This window comes from Dromiciops gliroides, chromosome 6, assembly GCF_019393635.1.
Source record: "Dromiciops gliroides isolate mDroGli1 chromosome 6, mDroGli1.pri, whole genome shotgun sequence".
Taxonomy (NCBI): domain Eukaryota; kingdom Metazoa; phylum Chordata; class Mammalia; order Microbiotheria; family Microbiotheriidae; genus Dromiciops; species Dromiciops gliroides.
In genome coordinates this window covers 159,058,376-159,075,226 of record NC_057866.1, presented here as the reverse complement: position 1 = coordinate 159,075,226, position 16,851 = coordinate 159,058,376, and the positions used below count along the sequence as shown (strand labels likewise).

The 16,851-nt window shown below is 37.4% G+C and overlaps 1 protein-coding gene across 1 annotated transcript in view; it reads left to right on the top strand.

The window, feature by feature from the left end:
- OTUD4 (OTU deubiquitinase 4) overlaps positions 1-16,514 on the top strand; it is a 51,854-nt gene extending 35,340 nt beyond the window's left edge. Inside the window, exons 14-21 of the mRNA XM_043973382.1 lie at positions 2,443-2,605; positions 3,974-4,091; positions 6,237-6,292; positions 7,453-7,545; positions 8,909-9,047; positions 10,533-10,796; positions 14,226-14,266; positions 15,201-16,514. Coding sequence (XP_043829317.1) covers positions 2,443-2,605; positions 3,974-4,091; positions 6,237-6,292; positions 7,453-7,545; positions 8,909-9,047; positions 10,533-10,796; positions 14,226-14,266; positions 15,201-16,427 — 2,101 coding nt within the window. The 3' untranslated portion in view covers positions 16,428-16,514. The remainder of the gene's footprint in view (positions 1-2,442; positions 2,606-3,973; positions 4,092-6,236; positions 6,293-7,452; positions 7,546-8,908; positions 9,048-10,532; positions 10,797-14,225; positions 14,267-15,200) is intronic.
- The last annotated feature ends 337 nt before the right edge of the window (positions 16,515-16,851 follow it).

Genomic DNA, 16,851 nt, shown 5'->3' with positions numbered 1-16,851 from the left:
GGCTGAACAAATTATTGTATATGAATGGTGGAATAATACTGTATAAAAAATGAAGAATGAGGTGGTTTCAGAAAAAATCTGAAAAGACTTGTATGAACTGTTGCAAAATGAAGTGAACAGAAGAACCAGGAGAACAGTTTATTCAGTAATAGCAATATTATAAAGATAATCAAGTAAAAGAGTAATATAAACACAATGACTAACCACAGTTCCAGAGGACTAATGATGAAATATGCTTTTCACCTCTAGAAAGAACTAAGATATTCAGAGAGTAGGTTGAACAAAATTTTCTTTAATTTATTTTTTTTTCTCCTTGGAACATGGCTAATTCAGTCATTTGTTTTGTGTATCTGCAAATTTGTAACAAGTTTTTATTTTTCTTGCCTTCTCAACGAATAGAGAAAGAGATTTGGAACAGAAAATAAAATTGAATTTTTTTAAAAAGAAAATTTGGAACAGTGGTTGTTAAAAGTATCTAAAATAATTGTAGTTCCTGGGAGCTTTCTTTCAATAATATCTTTTTTTTTTTTTTTTTAGTGAGGCAGTTGGGGTTAAGTGACTCGCCCAGGGTCACACAGCTAGTAAATGTTAAATGTTTGAGGCCAGATTTGAACTCGGGGTACTCCTGACTCCAGGGCTGGTGCTCTATCCACTGTGCCACCTAGCTGCCCCCTCAATAATATCTTTATGTTAGAAGGAGCTTTACAAGGTTCCATTAGATGATTTTCATTTATAGGAATTCTCTCTATAGCATCTCTGTTATATATTTAATCAAATATTGGCTATCTCACAATGCATCCTGCTTCACACTTGAACAAGTCTGATTGTTAGAAATTTATTTGTTGAGCTGAAATCTGTCTTGGGATATTTTTCTTCATTGTTCTTAATTCTTCTCTTTGAACTGGTACAATATGACTCATTTCTCTTTGATTTAATATCTCTTTAGATATTTGAAGATAGCATTTATATTTCCCTTTTTCTAGCTAAATAACCCCAGTTCTTAAGTAATTCTTTTTTTTGTTTTTTGTTGTTGTTGTTGTTTGTTTTTTGTGGGGCAATGAGGGTTAAGTGACTTGCCCAGGGTCACACAGCTAGGAAGTGTCAAGTGTCTGAGGCCAGATTTGAACTCCAGGAGCCGGTGCTCTATCCATTTCGCCACCTAGCTGCCCCGTTAAGTAATTCTTAATGATGTTAAGTTCTTCCCTGTGTTTGAGGACTTGAAAGGGAGAGTGTTATGGAATGAGGTCTCAGTTTAAATACTGTCTTCTCTGTATTGTACAGTTAAGTGGACTTGAGAAAAATCACTTAACTTTGATGCCTGTTTCCTCATCTGTAAAATGGAGAGAGTGATTTGTTCACTACCAGTTTTAAAGGGTTGTCCTATGAAATATAATAATGTATGTAAAATCCTAATTCCCATCTTAGAATGACCACTTAACTAGTTTGAGAGGCACTGATCATATCTTTAATAATAACCCCAGTCACATTGTGCTGCTATCGGATACACCATCACCATTTTAACGTGCTGATTCCTTCACTTTTTTGGGGGGTGGGCAATGAGGGTTAAGTGACTTGCCCAGGGTCACACAGCTAGTAAGTGTCAAGTGTTTGTGGCTGGATTTGAACTCAGGTACTCTTGAATCCAGGGCCCGTGCTTTATCCACTGCTCCACCTATCTGCCCTGATTCCTTCACTTTTCATTATGTGAACTGGGTTATACTGTAAGGGACCCTGATGTATTTTATGTGTCTTGTGGCTCTTTACAAGTATGACCATAAATTATTGATGTGATGCTTATTCGCAGTGGTATAAATAGTTTTTACCCAAGAAATAAATCATAGGTCTAGACCCAAAAAATTATAGTTCTGTACATCTAGTAGCATCTATTTTTCTTTCCCTTTTTTCTTTAGGGACTTTAAAGTTATTCTTCTATCACCTTCATTTACCAATATGTACTCTCTTCCTTAGCATTTTAATAGTAAACAAGAAAATACTGCCTTTCTTTTTTTTCTAATGTTCTTTCATGGCATTCCAAAGTACGTTTTCAGACCATTTCTTAGTGAAAGCATCACATTTGAGTTTGTGAGATCTGAACTTATCCTTCCTAAAAGTTATTGAGTTGGTAGTATTGAATAGTATATTATCTGTACAAGAAGGAATTAATACTGCAGAAATTAAAAGGAAAAAACCCCAAACCACTTTTTTTTTTTTGCATTTGAGAATACACAACATTTTTTGAGTCATGGATTTACCCTGAATTTAGGTTGATTTTTAAACACATTCACATTTTTTTTTAGAACACATAGGGCAGCCAGATGAATCCTGAACATCAGAATGAAGCAGAGTTAGGATAAAACATTTGTTGTGGATAACAATCAGTGTAATTTTTGGAACTTGGTCTGTTTTACCAGTGTTTTTGAATAACAAAAATTGCCCTTACAGAAAAGTAGAACGTGAGAGGATTGAGGATTCAGACCACGTTGGCAGAGACGGGAGTCATTTTGGCCTTTCTCCAGAGGAGCGAAGAGAGAGAGAAGCTTTTGAAGAATCACGTTTATTGTATGAAATTCAGCACAGAGATGAACAGGCTTTTCCAGCCCTCTCTGTACGTATAAAAAATGATGAAGAGTTTTCTCCTCATTTTTTCCACTCCATATGAAAATAGGACCATAGAATTCTAGAGATAGCAGGGATCTTGATCATGATCTAAACAGCTTCAATTGTAAAATGAAGGACTGAGGACCAGTCCTGAGGTAGACTTAACTCTCCTCTAGGATTTCAGAACTAGTTTTGAAAAAGTCTGGAATAGAACCCCAAGCACCCTGAATCCTACTCCAAATCTTTCTCCACTTCGCCTTTTCTAACTTTATTATGAAGTGGAAAACTTGGCATTCACTCAGACATGCCTGAAGTGCACAACTGGCTTTAAAAAAAAGCCACTTTACATATTCCCTTGAATGTCATCCTTCAAAGTTGTAACCAAGAGAGCTTATGGGCTTACCACCACACATTTTAGTGTTTAATGTTTCAAGTCAATTTTAGCCGTATAAGATGATCAGTTGTTTTAATCATGCCACATTTATATTCCAACTTGATCACTTTATTCATAGACTTATCTCCAAATGATTTTTATCTCTTTCTGAAGATAAAATTCAACCGCAAAAGAAAAAATTTAATCTTGTTTGAAACTTCAAGGGAGTGTGCTGCTGATATTGAAAGCATTTTCAAAGGTTTTTCAAAATTATTTTGGAATACCTATTATAGGAGTATAGCACTTTTGGAATAAATACATGTTCTCAACTTTGAAGAGGAGGACAACTGGTATTTGGGCATTTACATGCTATCATGTTATAGTCATATTTAAATTGTTTATTAGTATGGCTTGTCTTTGAAATTTATTTGATGTTTGATTATTCAGGCAGTTTCTGATGAATGAAATATGTTCTGTAGTTGTAAGCTGATCATCAGTACTTCAAATTCTCTCCCCCACCCCCCAATTTGGGGATCAAGTGAAAAAATTCTCTTGAATCTGGTGAGTGCTATCCAAGTAGAATGTAAAACAGTCATTATCTAGAATAGTGGTTCTCAGAAAGCTCATAAATGCCTCTGGGGAACAATGTGTAGAAATATCCATGGTTGAGCGTTTCCTTACTAGATATAAAAAGGGTTCTTTTTCTGTTAACAAATTGGTAAGTATTTTTTGACAGAACTGGAAAAGCTTTTCTATTTGCTTTAATGAAGCTTTCATTTTCTCACAGGCTTTAGACATCTGGATGTGCTTTATTTCTTGTGTCTGTATAATATTTTGTCTGTGTTGGGGTAAGTGGTACAGATCAAAGCCTCCTGTTTTCTGTAGGCTCACAACAGACATGATGTCAGTATAAATGGCCAGATTGAGCAGTTAGAAGCAACATACATTTTTAGTTAAAATTTTAACATAATATCTTGAGTTTTGTTTGTATCCATTTTTAAGAGCTCATCAGTTGGGCAGGCAGCTGTTCAGACCAGTAATGCTTGTATGCAGAGAAAACCACATGGGAGTGAGAGAAAAGGAAGGCGAAGAACAGATGCAGAGGAACGCAGAGATAAAGGTATGTTGTTGTAGCAGCAGCAGCAACAACAGCAGCAGTATCGATGATTAACAACAGTAGCTCACACTTTTAAAATGCCTACTATGTGCCAGTTACTGTGTTGTGTGCTTTACAGTGATTATCATTTGATTCTCACAACTACCCTGGGAGTTAGGTGCTTTTATTATCTCCATTTTATAGATGATGAAACTGAGGCAAACAGAGGTTAAATGCTTTACCCAGGGGCACACAGCAAGTAAGTATCTGAGGGAAGATTTGAATTTGAGTCTTCTTGGCTCCAGGGCCTGCACTCTATCCATGGTGCCACCTAGCTGTATAAGCTGTTATATAACCTGAAAACAAATACAGATGATTAGATGATTGCCTGGCTTATACTTACAAGTTAGGCATCAATTCTATTTTTTAAAGCAAATATAGGGGCAGCTAGGTGGCGAAGTGGATAGAGCACTGGCCCTGGAGTCAGGAGTACCTGAGTTCAAATCCGGCCTCAGACACTTAACACTTACTAGCTGGGTGACCCTGGGCAAGTCACTTAACCCCAATTGCCTCACTTAAAAAAAAATTAAAAAATTAAGCAAATATATACCTATACATATATTTATGCACACACATACATATATCTCACATCATCCTATTATTGTTCTATTCCTTTAATGTATATATTCCCCAGGGTTTTGTTCTTAACCCCTTTCTCTTCTCTTAATCCCCTCTTCCTCAATGATCTTATCCTTTCTAGTACTTTCAGCTATGGCTTTAATGTGAATGACTCCCATTTTGGTAAATGCAGCCTCTACTTTTCTCCCAAGCTACAGACCCACAGTCATTGTCTGCTGGTCAGCATTACCTGAGGGTCAGCATACTCCCCACCACAGTTACTATCTCCTGCCTCCAACCTGTTCTGTCTTGATTTCTTAGAACATTCATAGCATCATTAGTCAGTAACAGTTGTTATCATCCCCTCTGCCATGGAGGTTGTTGTGGACTTTTGAGCAGATAGAAGCTTTCCTGGATGGCATCAAAAGCCCTTTGTAACCTCATAAACCACAGTACCCGCTGCACAGCCCTGTCTCCCTGACCTCTCTGTTTCTCACATAGGCCACTCCATTGTCTGTGTCTGCTTTTGAATTGGTCCCCCTCCCCTCCACCCCATCACGTCTTTCCTCATCTCTGTCACTTCTTTACTTCAAACGTCAGCTTTAGTGCCACCTTCTGCTTGAAGCCTTTATTGATCTACCTGCCGACTTTCTCTAAGTCAGGGATCTCTAATGTGGGAGCTAAGGATGGTTTTTACGTTTTAAAATAAAGTTTTACTGTATTTAAAAGTGTAAATTCTTAGTGTTCTTGTTGTTTATTTTGTATACATCTATTTATACACTTTCGTTTTTATCTTTGTGTTTCCACTGCTTTACCCAATACTTGTATAGTAGGTACTTAATACATGCTTGTTGACTGATCCATTTGCCACAAAATAGCTAATTTCTTTATCTTGATATTTGGGGGTGGGTGACAGATTAAGTGTTTATTAAGCCTCATCTATACCTTAAGCAGTTTTTGTTTTTATTGTCTCATTTGAGCCTCACAACTCTGGAAATTAGGTGCTAGTATTACCTCATTTTAACTTTTCAGCCTTATTTCACATTAATTCTTAGAGATCCTTATAGGCTGCTATTTTTTCAGATAACTTTGAAACTTCTTACCTTTTGCGTATTGTTTCTGCTGTCTAATACACTCTCTCAAGCACCACTTCCCAAGGAAGCTTTCCCTGATTTCCCCATGCTACAGTAATCTTTGTTGTGAAATTCTTTAGCAGTTTATACGTCTCATTTTTCCTGTACATTTTAGACTTTCTATTCTCTTGGGGCAGGAGCTATCTTATCTTTGTATCCCTCACGTCACTTTACCTAGTTCTCGGATAGACACTTAAGTGGAGGTTTGTTATATAAATGAATAATCTGAAAGAGAGAACTTGTTTCTAGAAATCCTTGGATGAAAGCAACTAAAATAATTTAGCAATTTTTCTAAACCAAAATCAGATTGAATGATTTCTTTCCCTTTACCCTCTGTGTCTTAATCTGTTATCATTCTTGTCATTGAGTTTACAAATTTTACTTTTAGGCCATTCAAAACTTTTTCTTTGGGTTACAGATTCAAACCCCAGGCAGATACACTTGGATCAAAAACTTGAGGCAAGCACACCAGAGGTAAATGTGTTGAACTTAATTTTATTATATCATTCTTTTTTTTCTTTTCTTTTTCTTTTTCTTAGCCTTCAATACTTACTCTGTACACAAATGAAGCTTTCACTTAAGAAAAACTCTTTGGATTCAAGGCTGTACTTCTGTTTTAGAGAATTCTGTACTGTTAAAGAGTTAATTAAAACAATTCTACTGTTGGCATTGATCTTTGTTTAGTTTGGTATTTGTTTCAGATAAGAGACATTATCATTTTCAGCACACTAGGTTCAGAATTTCCAGATGCAAATGGAGTAGAAAACAGGGAGGAGTATTTTTTGTCACTTCAAAAACTTTTCTAAATTTTGATCCTTTTAAAATGAACTCAGCATAAATAGCAATACAGTCTGCTGTCTCGCTGAGAGATGGAAGCTGTTCACTGACTGCCACTGCCTCGTTTTCTCTGTGGGATCACTATTTGGCTCTGAAAGCTCTTCATTTGCTTTTGTCTTCAGTCATGGTCTTTCTCAGAACCTGCTCTGGGTCCCCAAGCTTGGGACTGCTCTCAACTTTAACTCGGAAATCCCAGACTGAGAGCTGTAAGGGGGCTAGAAGTCATACAGTCTAGGAAACCTACTTGGGGAGGTGAAGGAGCTTGTTCAAGGTTGCCCAGGTCCCCAGAGCCTATCCCCTGTTACTCCACTGCTTCTGTTATATACCGAAGAGCTGGGCTGTGACAGGGTAGGGATGGATCTGAAAATGAGGTGATTGTAGTTGAGGGGGTAATTAACTGGAGGCTGTAGAAGATGAAAAGATCAGAAATTTGTTAAAGCAGGGGCAGGATTTATGCTGATTTCTCTAAGAAATATTGCTAGGTACTCAGATCTGCAAGAGTAGCCTAAAGAGTATATTGGATTAGAATTTCATGGCATGGAATAAAAGTGTTATCAAACCATGTCACCACAAAACTCTTCCAAGTGGTCTTGACATAGAATTTTTCTGGTACTGTTTGTTATCCAGTTTCCTCTTAACACATTAAGTAACTTATAATAGATTCTAAATACACTTTAAATATTTTTGAGGAGGTAATATTTGTGGGTTTCAGGATGGGTTTTTTGTTGATAGAGAGTTGGAAGACATTAGGACATATGTTATAGAATTCTAAATTATAAAATGCTTTGACTATTTAGTTTCCAAAGAATACTGAAGATGATGAAAAACGTCCACCAGCTTCTTCACCTTTAAAGTCAAAGAAGATTGATGGTCCATCTCCTACTGAACAGGTATGCATATTTTGTTGTTTTTCCAAAGCATTCTTTTAAATATGCATGAATATGCATTTAAATATGCATTCATGTTTGACAGTCTAAGAAGAGGTAGAGCCTATGTGTTACATGAGAGGGTTTATTGTAATTTATGAACTTGGGCATAATTATCACTTAGGTGACTTAATTTTTTAAAGCAAACATGTTCTCAGCCTTTATTTTTAATCTAGTAATTCTACAATTAATAGAAATTGCTGCTCTTTAGGCAACCACTAGTTCCTTTGAGCTGATTTCCATATTTAGTAAGAGTGAAAGTATATGCACATTTAATGTCATACTTTATAATGTTTACAAGTCATTATGCCTAAAAATTTTTTGTGCCCAAAGACTTTGGATGTCAGTAGGAAACATTCAAATTCCCCATGTTACCATGTCTACATTTGGTCATTCGTGTAGGGGCAAAGAAAACTACTTTGTTCATTGATGTAGTAGTACATTGAAGAGTTCTGATGCTGCCCTGATTATTGTGGATAAATTCTTTTTCATCTGCTTCATATCTAGGTTCTCTAGCAGCCACCTGAATCCCATAACTTAGGAATTATTGTGAGAGTTGTTTTCCAGAACCATCTCCATTCCAGTTGTTTCCTTAAAAGGGTTAGGGAAAATTAAGACAGTTTAAATCACGAATAAATGAGAGGTTTTTCCTAGAGGTTGACCCAGATTTCTAATTGAGGGTTTTTTTTCCTTTGGTTTTAGTTAAGTGATACAAATAATTTCTGGGTTTGTGTATTTCCTGTCCCCTATTCTCTAACACCCCCCCCCCCCCACCCCCCCAATTCTCAGATGACATGAGTTCACTGATTTAGTTGAAATCGAGAAGTCTGGTTACTATGTCATTGATAGTATTTACTTTGGCATACTGCCAAATCTTCTTTTTGCAAATTGAGTATTAATAAAAGTGTATGTCTCAATTTTCTTATTTTAGCTTCTAATGAAGAGAATGTTTTATATGGTCCTGATAATTATCAGACTTTGTTATATGAGTGAAGTTTATATCCGATTGTCTTTGCTTTGTATGCTCAGCTATAGGCTTTTGTGATTTTTTGGTAGGCTTCTTTTAGGGACATTTCTTTAAAATTGCTGCACACTTTTTATTTCTAGCATAAAGAAACTACAGTAAATACATAATGATTCTTAAGGCACTTTATATTGTCACTGTAATAGGAATTCATTTGTGTCCTTTTTATTTTAAAAGGAAGCAACTTTGGGTGTATGTAAGTTTAAAATAATCTGCAAGCAAATGTTACATAACATGGTTGTAATGCCTTAGAGCATTTGTGTGTCTCTCTTTCCCAATCCTGTTGTTCTTTTTCCCCCTTAGAATCCAGCAGAGCATGTGTTATTGGCAAATCCTGCTCCCCTTCAGGTTCCTTCAGAGGTGCATCTGCCTCCCACAGTGCCTTCTTTACCAGCCACTGTGCCAGTCTGGCCAAGCGAACCAACAACTTATGGACCAACAGGTGGGGGAAGAAAATCAGTATTTTCAGTTTATTTATTTTTTCTTTCCTGTGTTTTGGGAAGGAATAAAGGCTCTGAGGATTGTGAATAAGTATTATGAAAAGCAGACAACTTTCCCCAAAGGATCTATGTTCCTATATTTCTCCCCTACCTGAAGGATTTGTTAATTGTATGGATTTTGTGGGAGTATTGGGGAATTACATGTTCCATTGTAATATTCATCCCTTCTCAATTTGAGGGGTGAATGGAAAGCAGTTGAAGAGAGAGAAAATGGATAAAGCACTGGCCCTGGATTTAGAAGGAGCTGAGTTCAAATCCAGCCTCAGACACTTGACACTAGATGTGTGACCCTGGGCAAATCACTTAACCCTCATTGCCCTGCACCAAAAAAATAAAAAGAGAGAGAAAATAAATTCTTGTTAATTGAAAAAAAAATTAAAATGAAATACTCTTGTTGAATTATCCTATGTCCTAAGTCTTCTGCAACATCGTCATCACTAATAGAAACTCAAGGCAGTACTTATTTTCTCCTATTGACCCATTATTTTGTCTTCATAGTATGTCATTTAATACAATGTGCTTGATTTAAGTTCTATTTATTCCTCTATAGGCATCATTTAATGTTTATTCCAAAAGAAGTTTTTGCTAGTACAGCCATAGATAGTACAGAAAATGAAATCTTAATTAAATAAAAGCATAGTATCCAGAGTAGGTGATATGATGGTCTCCCTGTACTTTGTAGGGATCATATTTTCACATTTTTATGAAAAAAAAATTGGTGTGCTTGAATGTATCTAGAGGAAATCAGCTGGCTCTTGAGGGAACTCCTGTGAAGATTGGTTCTAGGAACTATGTCTACTTAGCCTGGAAAACGGAAGTCTTAGACACAATCACTGCAGTCAGGTTTGAAGGGTGTCCTGTGACAAGACATAAACATTCTCCGTGGCTGTAAGGAGCTTCCCTGGGGCTAATCACAGAGAGGGGTTTCTGGCCTCAGTATTAGAAACACTGGTCTAATATTTAAAGCTGTCCCAGAATTGAATGGACTTCTTCAGGGATAGTGAGTTCTCTGTCACTGCAAGTGGTAGAGGAAAGCAGAGCATTTACCACACGTGGGGACATTTGAGAGGATTCCGTTTTCAGACGGACGTTAGCCAGGAGCTCTATTTTGTGTAGTGGTTCCCTTTGGCAGTCTGCCGCCTATGGATTCCTCCTTCGAATGGTGTTAAACAGGACATACAAAGTATTACGGAATTCAATTCTATTGAAATTATCAAAATATAAAAAGTTCAAAGTGCATGAGCCCCCTGAAATCTCTCCACAGACCTTTTGGGGGACACATGGCCCCATGTTAAGAACCCCAGACTAGACATTGTTCATGTTTCTTCTCTTAGGTATTGAGATTATATTCTTGGCACACATTTTTACTTCTACCTCAAGGTCATTTTTAAGCTTTCAGTAATCTCTAATTCTTGCTTTCCTTTTAGGTGTTCCTACTCAGATTCCTGTTTTTTCAGTGACACAGACTTCTGGACCAGATGCTACTGTGTCACAAGCTCAGTTAACACCTGCCTCTGTGACTCCTGTTCCTATGTCAATTCAAGCAGTTAATCAACCTTTGATGCCTTTGCCTCAGACATTGAGCCTTTATCAAGACCCGCTATACCCAGGGTTTCCTTTAAATGAAAAGGGCGAGCAAGCTATTGCTCCACCTCATTCCCTCTGTCACAATGGGGAAGATCTACCTAAAGGTGAGGAGTTTTTCCAGTTTAATTGGGAGTTATTCACCAAGCAGAATCAGGTTTGGATTATAATGGCGTAAGTATGAATTAGGTGGAATTGAGAAGTCTGGCTACTGATAGTATTTACTTGAGGTTACTGCTAAGTCTTGTTTTTGCAAATTGAGTTCTAACAAGAGTGTATGTTTCCATTTTCTTATTTTACCTTCTAATGAAGAAAATGTTTTATATGGTCCCAATAATTATTTTGTTTATCAAACCATAATGGTTATATGAGTTTAAAGCAGTTTTTATCTGAGACAATAGACATTAAATGCCTTGTGTCTGTAAAACACTGTGTTAGTTGCTGGGGCTACAAAGACAGCATGAAAAACAGTCTCTGCCAATAAGGGAGCTTCTCGTATTAAAAAACCAAAACAAAACGAAAAAGATGGGCCATTTGGATGAGTTACTTTTTATTAATGCCTTGTGAGCAAGTGGCATGTTAGGGTACAATGAAAGGCTAAAATGATTTTTTAAAAAATTTGGATTATATAGGCTATCCTTGTATACTCATTAGATAATATCGTCTAACCGGTATTTATGTGGTGGCCACTATATGTGAGGCATCAGGAGCACAAAAATGAAAAGGAAGCCCTCCCCTAAAGAAACTTATGTTATAGTATGTAAGGTGATGTAGGGGTGGTGGTAAGAAAGATTTTATTTCTATATGGTATGTGTGTATCTTCTTAGAAATGAAGTTAGAAGGGAGTATGTTTCAGTCATGGAGGACCACCATGCAAAGGTTCCAATGTTTGAATGCAGGAAATACAATTCCAAGTTTGTATAATAGTTAAGCTAGGCCTTTTTGTCTGAAATGTTGAATGTGTAGAGTAGTGTTCAGTAAGCCTGGAAAAGTGTTCTGGAATGGTGCAGGTCATTAGATGTCAAATTAGAATTTGTATTTTATTCTGGAGAAGTAGGGAGTTAGTGAAGTTTCTTAAACATTTGAATGATATGGTCAGATTTGAGCTTTAGGAGGATTACTTTGACAGTTGTTTGGAGGCTAGTTTGAATAAGGAAGAGATGAAGGCTGTTAATATAGTCCAGGGCAAGAGATGAGGAATGGTATGAATGAAGGTTGTTGGTCATGTGAATGGAGAGAAACAGACTGCTGTGATGAATGTTTTCAAGGTAGAATTATTGACTGATCTGCTTCAGTCAGTGGGTAAGAGGGAAGAGATGAGGGTGACTCCGAGGTATCGTGTATCTGAATGGCTGAAAGAGAATGACGATGCCATTAAAAACTTAAGAAATTTAGGTTTGGAGGGAAATCTGAGTTTCATTTTGGTTGGGCATGGTAAGTTTGGGATACCAGTGGCATAGGAAGTTGACATGTGGGACTGGCGGTCAAGAGTGACTGGACATGAACATATAGATCTGAGAAGCATGTTGTAGAGATATTGAAGAGATGATAGTTCATGAGCTTACAAGGCAGGAAGTCAGTGTCAGTAAGCATTTTGTACGTACCTGTATGCCCAGCAGTGTTCCAAGTGCTGAGGGCGCTAAGGAAGGCATAATAATCCCTGCTCACAATAACAGGGAAGAAGACACTTGTAATGAAACTGAAAAACAGGGATGGAAGATGGAGAAGAGGACGTTCTCCAGCCAGGGGGAGGGATGGTCTGAGGAGGTGAGAATTTCAGTCCATTCGACATTCAGGAAAAGAGCTGGGTGGTGAACGATCACAAACAGTGGATACATAGAGTTACAAGTGTGCTACAAGACAGTGTCATGGGGCACTCAGAGAGGAGGGGTGGGGAGGGAGCAGCGACAGGAAGATTCCAGAGATTTTCCTGAACACGTATGTATGTCATGAGTGCATCCGATGCTTCTGGAAGAGGAAGAATGACGAGTGACAAAATAGGCCATCAGATTGAGGAATGTTGAGAGAAAATTGATAACTGTGGGTATAGCAGTTTCAGTTAAGTCACAAGACAGTGTAAGGAGTTGAGAAGTGAAGGAGCCAAGAGATGGGAGTGTGGGACAGCTTGTGCAGGGAGGAATTGGGCTATGAGAGGGAAGAGAGATATAGTAGGGTGCTGTGAAATAGGATGACAGGATCAGTGGAGTTTTATTTTGTTTGTTTGTTTTTTAATGATGGGGGGAGATGTGTGTGTGTGCGCCTGTGCACGCGCACTTTTAAATAAGAGTTCTTAACCTGGGGTCCACAAACTAGTTTTTTTGGTTTTGTTTTGTTTTTAATATTTTTGTAAGAGTTCATAGGCGTGACCAGATGCCAAAGCATCTGACAAAAAAAGTTAAGAAAGATATGTAACATAAGATAAGACCCACATCCCAGGAGCTTACAACTTTTACGTGTGATATATGCAAATGGGCCAATATTAAAATAATTCAGAAAGCCGTATTCTAATCTGGGAAAATGACTTGAGTTTTGGTGTAGTGTTTCAATCACAGGAAGGAAATATTTTAAGCAAGACTTGTTACCAAAAGCTAGCAAGAAGAGTCCTATGAATGGAAGATTAGAGGATACAAAATATTTTTTTAAATTGTCGAGGATCATCAGACTTGCAGTCAGGAGATTTTGTGTTGACCACTTGTACAGTCGTTGAGTTTTCTTATTAAATTGGGGACACCATTTTGGGATTATCATGCCCTTTTCATAAACCAGGATGAACAAATGTTTTTTTTTGTTTAATTTTAAGTTAAGAAACGTGTTTTAATATAAAGGATCAATTTTTGTCATTAAATTTCTGTACGTAATTTTATGGACCTTACTGAACTAACTTTGACATAAGCCAGATTGATCACTCAGTGGTATTATGTGTTTGGGAAATTAGTGGTTCTGTGTCTTGGTAATATGAAAATGGTTGCATAGTCAACATGAACATTTTACAGCTAATGTTAAAAGACAAGTGTTCTGTTTTATTTAGGATCATAGTTCATGTAACATTAGCAGTCACTAGGTGGCGCAGTGGATAAAGCACCGGCCCTGGATTTAGGAGTACCTGAGTTCAAATCTGGCCTCAGACACTTGAGACTTACTAGCTGTGTGACCCTGGGCAAGTCACTTAACCCCCATTGCCCCGCAAAACAAAAACAAAAAACAAAAACATTAGCAGTCAATTTTGAGGGCTGTTTTTAAAAAGTGAATTAAAGAACTCTATAGAATTAGGAAGACATATAAATAAATGTCTCTTCAATCACTTGCATTTTATCAGGCATAAAAGAACCCATTTTCTTACAATGGTCAAGCTAAAATTGATGACTTCAAATTATGTAATAGATAAAAGAACTAACAATGCAGCCTTGAAGAATTATGAAATGTATTGAGGCAGATATGGCTTTAGTATTTTATATCATGGGGGTAGGAAAGGAAAAATCTATGTAAATGTGTATATTATTAATATGTGATTTAAACTTACATTCTTTCTTCTTTAGATAAAAACATTCTGCGGTTCTTCTTCAATCTTGGTGTGAAGGTAATGATAAAAAATTTTTAATAACTTTCCCCAATTAAGAACAGAAACTATTTGAAATAAAAGCTAATTTTTAATTTGGGGTTTAACATTTTTTAACCCATATCTTTGAAATAATAATTAACTCCATAGCCTGTTAATCAGTTAGCTATCTGGTAATACATAGTTCCATTACTCTTAAGTATTGTGCTTTTCATTGTTTCACTTTGGGGGAAAGGTATTGATTTCATCTCTGACAACACCATTTTTTCCTGGCTCATTGAGAGTATTTACAGGGGTTGGTCAGTGAAACTGAATTCGACTTCCAAAAGAGCAGACAGGTCTTTGGCTTTATTATAGGGTAAGCAGGAGGAACAACTTGAGCCAGAAGGATTAAGTAGGATGGATATATGGTATACTATCATATGTGTGCTTTGGGTTCTGGGCTCCTGGTTATTTGGGAAATGGAACTGTGTATCCTACCCCAGATTTCACATGTCAAGATGATGTTGATTATGAACTCTGTTTTTTGGTTAATACCCAGAATGTCATAAGTCAATAATTGTATATCTGGCTATAGTCAGACATTGAGTTTACTATTTTACCTAGTTATTGTTTGAAATAGATAGTTTCCCTTTGTCACTTTTTTCTAGTGGCTCCTAGGGATTGTTAGGTGCAATAGCCCTTTCTTAGACATATCTGAAATTTTCACTTGTTATTGTCAGGGACTGGTAGTTTGAATCATTTGAAACTTCAAAAAAATATCCTGGAGGTAATAGAAGCCAGACAAAGTATAATGTTAGAGAATTGTTTCCTATTTTTCTTGGTGTTATTATAAATTGTTCTGAGTTCCAGGTTCACTTCTTATAGACCAAAGAAACAAACATTTATGACACTAAATGATAAGAAGTACCTATTAAAGAAATTTTTCACTTTGTCCTTTTTCTCATTCTTTTAGGCATATAGCTGTCCTATGTGGGCCCCACATTCTTACCTATACCCTCTGCACCAGGCTTACATAGCTGCTTGCAGGATGTACCCAAAGGTTCAAGTTCCCGTGTATCCTCACAACCTTTGGTTCCCAGAAGCTCCTTCGTCACAGAGTGAAAATGACTGTGCACGTACAGATGCACACTTTTCCATGGCAACTGAAGCAAATGCTAATGATCGTGCAGCACAGACTGAGACTGGGTCTCCAACGTTCTCTTCACCATTGGTTATCCCAACATCTCAGGTGTCGGAAAGCCAAGGACAGATGCCTTATCAGGGCGATATTGAATCTGAGAATTCTGCACAGTTGCTTCATGCTGATTATGATGAATCAATGGGCGGCAAGAACATATTTCCACAGCCATCCTTTGGACCTAATCCATTTTTAGGAGCAGTACCCATTGCACCTCCTTTCTTTCCTCATTTATGGTATGGGTATCCATTTCAGGGTTTTATAGAAAATCCAGTAATGAGGCAGAATGTGGTCCTGCCTCCTGATGAGAAAGGAACATTAGATCACCCTCTGGAAAACCCAGATCTGTCTAAAGAATGTAGTTCAATTTCAGCAGCAGATCAATTTCAAGAAGTGAGAGGTGAAGCAACACTCCCCCTCCCTGTTGTCAGTGTAAGCAGTAAGCATGATGGCCAGGCTGAGCAGTCACTACCCAGGATGCCTAAAGGAGAAAAAGCTTTTGCTACTGGTTCTGTAGAAGTGAAGGCTCATCTTCCTCCTCAAATGTTAAATGTAGAAAGAGAATCTCTGCCATTAGCTGTAGAACCTGAACTTATTAAAAGAACCGTAACCAATCCTAAAGAAAGAGCAGAGAAAGTCAAAGATTCCAAGACCACTGATCACTTGGCCAGCCCAATGGCCAGTTCAGTAGACAGGGTACAGAGAGCAAGGGAAGAGAGTTCTGAGGATGAAATTGAAGTGTCCAGTATTCTGAAGAGTGGCAGATCCAAACAGTTCTACAATCAGACATATGGAGGCAGGAAGTATAATAAAAATGATTGGGGTTACACTTCTAGTAGAGGAGGGTACCAGCACCCAAGAAGTGAAGAGTCTTGGAAAGGACAGCCCAACAGAAGCAGGGAAGAAGGTTATCAATATCATCGAAACTTCAGAGGGCGACCGTATAGAGGAGATAGGAGAAGATCAGGGATGGGAGATGGTCACAGGGGACAACACACTTAGAAGTGGTTACTCTGGGAGAGTATTGGAGTGAGAACCATTTGCAAAGTGGAATGGCTTAATGTTCCCAAAGGCTTGTCTTATTTTTTAAAAGCCCGGGGGAGGTGGGGGTGGGGGGTGGGGAGGAGACTGAAGTTGGAAATAGCTTCTCCCCCTAACCAAGTAACCTCAACTTGAGACATAGGGGCAGATGAATTCCTGGCATTACATTTTTTTCTTCATTGAAAGTTTGTTTGATTTCAGTTGAGTGTCAGTTTCCTATTCCCTTTTCCTCCATAGGAACCTAGAAAATAAGTGTGTAAAATATAAAAAAAATGTTTAATATAAATGTAAATTTAGTATTGTTTTTCCCTAATTATACAGTTTGTGATATAAGGTGTTGAAAATGTATGCTTATGATGTTTACTGAAATGACAGAAATAGAGTG